This window comes from Ranitomeya variabilis, chromosome 4, assembly GCF_051348905.1.
Source record: "Ranitomeya variabilis isolate aRanVar5 chromosome 4, aRanVar5.hap1, whole genome shotgun sequence".
Lineage (NCBI taxonomy): Eukaryota > Metazoa > Chordata > Amphibia > Anura > Dendrobatidae > Ranitomeya > Ranitomeya variabilis.
This window is the reverse complement of record NC_135235.1, coordinates 717222964-717229963: the sequence shown is the minus strand read 5'-3', so window position 1 is coordinate 717229963 and position 7000 is coordinate 717222964. Positions and strand designations below refer to the sequence as shown.

Below are 7000 nucleotides of genomic sequence, written 5' to 3'. Positions count from 1 at the left end.
TAGAAACTACTAAATGCAGAGAAGTCACAGATTCTTCTCAGTCACCAGCTGTGGCTGATTTATCGATAGTCTGTTCTGGTCGTATCACAATCGTATGATCTCCATTTTGCCTATAGACCACAACATTCTGCTCTATTTGGAAATATTGAAATTACTTTGTGAAATTAAATCCTTTTCTATAGAACTTATAACCTGGAGTATCCACCTACCCCCCTGTGATTAGTAGTCACTGACCATTACCTGCCCAGATCTGTAAACTACAAAGCCAAATAACGTAGAATGTGCTAACAAGTAAGAAAATCACTTGAAGAAAAATATTATAATGGGCCTGTAAGAGAAAGCAGAGGGTAATGATGCTGTTGGATTCCTAGAATCCTGATATCTTATTGGATGAATTTACCTTCTCCTCTTCTGTGCTGCTGAATGTTCTCATATGGTCCCTACAAGACCAGGTCCAGTCTTTCTGGCCAAACTTTGCTTTAATGAGCAACAACATTAAATGTGCAGTCACGGCCAAGTGTGAATTTCTGTACAATAACAACAGAGTTTCCCTTTATCATGACTTTTCAATTTCTTTAAAACCAACTAACTTCAAGGAGGATTATGATAAACTACACACAAAATATTACACTTGTCCCATGATATATCTCTAAGCTGTACATGGCTGATGGCTGTAAAATACATTTATTTATGCCTGCAGAAGATGTTGGCATGGCTCGAGCCTTGGTTTCATGGATTCACTCCACGTCATAAATTTCAATTTGTTTTCAATCCTAAACAATTCAGATTACTGCACAATCTCTCCTGAAATGGGGAGCACTAATACTTTCTCTTCTCTTACCTTTGACTATCTAATATTTCTTCTTGAAACTCATCTGACAGAAAATTATGATAATTTAGATTGCCAAGAACCACCAATCCCCATACTGTAACTGCTCCAGAGAGGTTTCACCTCTGATCACTCATTTTTTACTAATGAAGTTTGTTGAGTTTGATCATTTCAGTAGATGTGTTATTGTCTATAGTCACAGATTTTGACTACAGTAATTAGTTCCCAAAATATCCAGTTCCTGCAGCCAGTTTTATGTTTCTAATCAGGGTCCATTTTTCAAATCTGACGTGTGTCACTTCATGTGGTGATAATTTTAGAATTCTTCACAAAATATAAGCCCAAATTTTTTCACTTTCACAAAGGGTAATATCAAACAGACCTCACACATTATTTTACAACTTCTCTTGTATCTGACAATTCCCTATATATGGTTGTACATTACTGTCTGGGCACATTTCAGGGTTGAGAAGGGAAAGCGTGCCATTTAGCTATTTGAATCCAGATCTTACTGGAATAGCTTGCAGACACAATGTATTAGGAGCAGTGTTTGTGGCCACCTATCAGCTCAAAAGATGGCCACCACAAACAGGCTTGGCGCTATCTACTCCATCTTCCTGATCCCAGGGATTGTCTTTCTCATTACCCTTTAACACCTCTACATGGATCTGGACTTACATAGAGACCCACCTGGCTTGGCCCACAGTGTTGCCTGCTGTTCGGTGGTGTGAAATGGGAAGAACAATAGTCAGGTAGCTGGGTCAGAACCAGTAAGGCAGAGAAAATACAAAATCAGAAGACATAAGAGTAGTCAGCAAACAGGCCTGGATCACAACAGGAAACAGATACATAAGCTATGATTGAAAATAGAGGAATGAACCAGAGAAGAACAAGGCTGTATCTGGCAGCTTCCTTCAATATGCTTCGAGCTTTCATAGAATATGGTGCTAACCAATTGGCTGTATAAGGGAGTGGATTACTTCAGCTGGACAACACATACACCCATACTGCCAGACTAGAAGGTACTACTTGTCCCAGGCCCCCTTGTCTTAGTGGCTGAATCGAGCCTTTGTGATCCAGAGCTTCTGGTACCAACGTCTACTCCATTTCTAGCCCGGACAGCCATATGAATAAGGACACGCCTGCTGACATCATAGGGGCAGATCCTAGAAGAGATGTGACACACCATCTGCAGAAGCCCTAATATGAGAAAATTTCAGAAAATCAGAGCTGTAGGAATCCCCATAAAAAGACTCCATTTTGGAAATTATAACCCTCAGAGAACTAATCTATTGGAATAGTGGCAATTTTTTATTCCATAGGCAATTTCTGGAAATTAGCACACAGTGGATGTAGGAGAAAAAAAATGGCAAATGTGCCATTACCCGACACATAGTGCCCTGATTGTGCTCCAGGAGACACACACACTGTAAATTAAGTGGGTTCTTCTCACTATAGTAATGCCAAATACATTTGGTTTGGGCATACTGAAAGGCTCAGAGGTGAGGGGGAAATTTGACTTTGGGAGAGTGGTTATTGCTGGATTGGTTAAGGAAGCCATGTTAATTTTTAAGAGCCTTTGAGCCACTAATAATGTGGAAACCTCCTGTTTTTCCACTGACAGATGATGGACCTGAGCGGGGACTTGTTTTTTGTTAGATGAATAAAAGTTTTATTGGTATTAGGTCTGTCAACATAATGTTTCTGTGCGGCTTTTTGTTCCATATTTTGGAGGCAGAATGAACAAACAGTTGAACACCGCTCCACTGGTTCATCCTATGATATTTTCTATTAGACTGTGAGCTGTCATTGTCTTGGTGAAGAATTCAATGTTTTTGCATAACTTGCCATTTTTAGAGACAGTTGAAGTAGAAATGGTAAATGTCATTCAAGATATTTTATTCAAAAATAATAACTGGTTTATATCTTGGCAGATGACTGTACCAGGAGATCAGAGGAACAGCTGACATCTTTAATTATTAGATCAGATGATTTTGAGATCCCACTGGATACAATTGAAGTTAATGCCATTACTCCAGATATACCATCATCCTTTCACAGCAAAGAATTATCATCTGATCCTTTGAAACAGGTCCTGTGTTCTGATTCATTGGCGACAGCTAAGGAAAATCAGAGTCACAAAATAAGCATTAAAAATGGAAAAACTCCTAAATCAAAGAAGCCATTTTCATGTCCAGAATATGGAAACAGTTTTCCCATCGAAAAGTCTTTTCTTAAACATCCAAAAATTCACACAGTGGAGAAAAGATTTTCTTGTTCCAAGTGTGGAAAATGTTTTAAAGATAAATCCCATCTTGTTAGACACCAAAGAAGTCACACAGGGGAGAAGCCTTTTTCCTGTCCAGAATGTGGGAAATGTTTTAACCAGAAATGTAATTTTGTTATACACCAGAGAACCCACACAGGGGAGAAGCCTTTTTCTTGTTCAGAATGTGGGAAATGTTTTAACCAGAAATGTAATTTTGTTATACACCAGAGAACCCACACAGGGGAGAAGCCTTTTTCTTGTTCAGAATGTGGGAAATGTTATAAGGACAAATCAGCTTTGGTTACGCACCAGAGAAACCACAAAGGGGAGAAGCCTTTTTCCTGTCCAGAATGTGGGAAATGTTATAAGCAGAAATCAGCTTTGGTTACGCACCAGAGAAACCACACAGGGGAGAAGCCTTTTTCCTGTCCAGAATGTGGGAAATGTTATAAGCAGAAATCAGCTTTGGTTATGCACCAGAGAACCCACACAGGGGAGAAGCCTTTTTCCTGTTCAGAATGTGGGAAATGTTATCAGCAGAAATCAGCTTTGGTTACGCACCAGATAACCCACACAGGGGAGAAGCCTTTTTCCTGTCCAGAATGTGGGAAATGTTTTAACCAGAAATGTAATTTTGTTATACACCAGAGAACCCACACAGGGGAGAAGCCTTTTTCTTGTTCAGAATGTGGGAAATGTTTTAACCAGAAATGTAATTTTGTTATACACCAGAGAACCCACACAGGGGAGAAGCCTTTTTCTTGTTCAGAATGTGGGAAATGTTATAAGGACAAATCAGCTTTGGTTACGCACCAGAGAAACCACACAGGGGAGAAGCCTTTTTCCTGTCCAGAATGTGGGAAATGTTATAAGCAGAAATCAGCTTTGGTTACGCACCAGAGAAACCACACAGGGGAGAAGCCTTTTTCCTGTCCAGAATGTGGGAAATGTTATAAGCAGAAATCAGCTTTGGTTATGCACCAGAGAACCCACACAGGGGAGAAGCCTTTTTCCTGTTCAGAATGTGGGAAATGTTATCAGCAGAAATCAGCTTTGGTTACGCACCAGATAACCCACACAGGGGAGAAGCCTTTTTCCTGTTCAGAATGTGGGAAATGTTATAAGCAGAAATCAGCTTTGGTTACGCACCAGAGAACCCACACAGGGGTGAAACCTTTTTCCTGTTCAGAATGTGGCAAATGTTTTAATCAGAAATCAGTTTTGGTTAAGCACCAGAGAAGTCACACAGGAGAGAAGCCTTTTTCATGTTCATAATGTAGGAAATGTTTTACACTAAAATCAACTCTTTAACATCAGAGAAATCACAAAGGATTCATGTTAAGAATGTTGGAAATGTTTTAACTGAAAATTGTATTTCTTAAAGGGGTTGTCCATTACTAGGACAACACTTTGTCTTCCCTCATGTTTGTCCTCTTTCAAATAAAAACACTCATACTCATTTTGCATGCCTGCGCTGTTCAAGGGTCTTAGCAGTCACGTTCCCGGGGCTCATGTGAGGTTGTTACATAACACAAGCCCAGCGCGGAATAAGCACTGGCTTCACTGTTCCTGCAGGCCACATGTATGTTTTTTACTTTTTACAAATACTGGATTAAATAAGACATCATTTGATTTTTTATGGAAATCAACTGGTGCTCTTTTTTTCTTTTTTGCCTGCATTTACAAGTGGACTCCAGTGACATTGAACCTGGCACCCGTGGTCCTGTGATACTCCTCTGGTGAGCACTGTGAAAATCCTTTTTCCCGTTTTCCCATGCTGATTGATTCACTGTTCCTGCCTTCGGATGTATTTAACATCAAAAGGAAGCCAAGGCTGCAGCTGCTCTCTGGCTTACTCTTATTGTTTGATGTGTCCAAAGAGTGAAGATAGTGAACCAAGTTTAAGAATGCACTTGCTTTCAAAAAGCATTTGGAATTCTACTAGTCTTTTCCCTATGTTTTCTATTATCTTTAAATACATTTTCCCTGCATGTTTCAACCAAGAAAGAAAAAAAGAATATATATTTTAACTTTCAAAAAATAAAGATTTCATAACTTTAAACATGTCTTGGAATTGTAGAGTAGAAGCTGGATAAATCTTTTCCATTCCAGTGAGAAGGGTTTGTCCAAGTAGTGGATATCCCCTTTAAACATCAAAAATCTCACACAGAGAGAAACCATTATCATACCTACAGTAGAGTGTGAAAAATAAATTACTAGAAAATCATATTTTGTTGACCATCAAAAATAACTCAGATGGGGCGTGGCTAAGACACTGAAGAGAGCAGACGTGCAGCACTGAGCTCTCCCCGTCGTTTTCACAAACATCGGGTTCCTGCCTAGTAAACGGCAGGTTATTGTCTCAGTGTGGCTGGAGGAGACACCAGGGAGCCGACAGGAAGGATTTGAGTTAGCACTCGTCCCGCAAAACGGCACACATGCAGAGCTGAGGCAGCGGCTCGCTGTATGCGCTCGGAGTCGACAGACATCTGCTATGCACGGTCAGTGACTCACCTGCAGGTCGATTCCCGGATGAGTTGAAGGCATCGAGGGGGCTGAGGAGAGCGCCTGTGGGCTGGGTGCTGAGGCCTTGGTCCCCTGGAGACGTGGGACCGCTGGTGGCAGGAACTGACCTGAGGTGCGGGGGCCATCTTGGGATTTCTCTGGTACGTGGAGAAGACATTGAAGTTGGAGGAGAGACACGACGAGGAGGCAGGCAGGAGATCCTGAGACAGCTGTGGAAGATAGCTGGCTAGCTGCAGCAGAAGTACGGGGGTTTACAGACTAAGGTAAACAACTTCCCCTCTTCCCCCTTCCCTCATTGTTTGGAGTGATTTCCTGGGGCAAGCTGGAGACACTTGGCCAGTGTGATAAAACTCTATGCACTTGCAGGCTGCAGGGCGCTGATGCCATCTAGTGTTTTGTTTGAGAATTGCACCCATTGCACATAATTATGCTGCTAAAATGAGTAGAAACATGACTTTGTAACCCTCTTACTATTAATATCCGAACCTCTAACGCTATCCTATCAATTCATACTGAATAACCAGTCATAAGACTTATTCTCATAGTGCATACATAATTTGGGGAAAGCATTATGAGTCCTAATAAATCACAATCTGCAGCTGTCAAGCTGAGGATCTACGCCACGGGAAAGAATTTGACGACAATTCAGAAACCTTTAAACAAATTGTCTCAAGGAGAGACATCAATGTCACAAGAACCAGAGGATATGGATTCAGAGCCCACTCTGAAACAGGAATCCGCACAACTGCTAACTGCCATTCAGAGCAGCACAGCTTCCCTGACTGGGAAAATTGAAGAAGTTAAAACTGATTTGGGACTCCTCCGCAATGACATGTCAAATCTGGGAAAGAAAGTTCAACAGGTGGAGGACAGAATCTCGAATCTGGAGGACCAAATGGTGCTCTGGCCAGAGCGTATCCGAGTGACAGAACATAAAATGGAAATGTGCTTACAAAGAAATTATGACTTTGTGGAAAAATGGATACGTGATCTATTTCTGGGAGCCACCTTCTCTGCTGCATATGGGGTGGAGAGGACACACCGGGTGGTTTCCGGATTTTTCAGCTGATTTGCAGAAACGGAGAGCTTCATTTATATCAACTAAGAGATGCGTGAAAAGTTCCAATGTGATTTATTCAATGGCGTACCCAGCCAGGCTAATGGTGGTAGATGGTGAGAGGGTAATTTTCTTTCGGAATCCAGCGGAAGCAGAGTGAATTTCCGGGAGACAAAGGCGCCAGAGATAGTAATGAAAATCCATATTAATCTAAAGAGTTTATTGTATTAACACTGAATTTTAGATGGAGATTTTTAACCTGATACCAGCACGTTACTGTTTAAAAATTATTTGATGATAGTTATATCTGCATCTGTGT

At 41.0% G+C, this 7000-nt stretch overlaps 1 protein-coding gene across 1 annotated transcript in view; it reads left to right on the top strand.

The window, feature by feature from the left end:
- Window positions 1-5553, top strand: part of LOC143766619 (uncharacterized) — a 134436-nt gene extending 128883 nt beyond the window's left edge. The window contains exon 9 of the mRNA XM_077254426.1: window positions 3152-5553. Within this exon, the coding sequence (XP_077110541.1) occupies window positions 3152-4373 (1222 nt within the window). The 3' untranslated portion in view covers window positions 4374-5553. The remainder of the gene's footprint in view (window positions 1-3151) is intronic.
- The last annotated feature ends 1447 nt before the right edge of the window (window positions 5554-7000 follow it).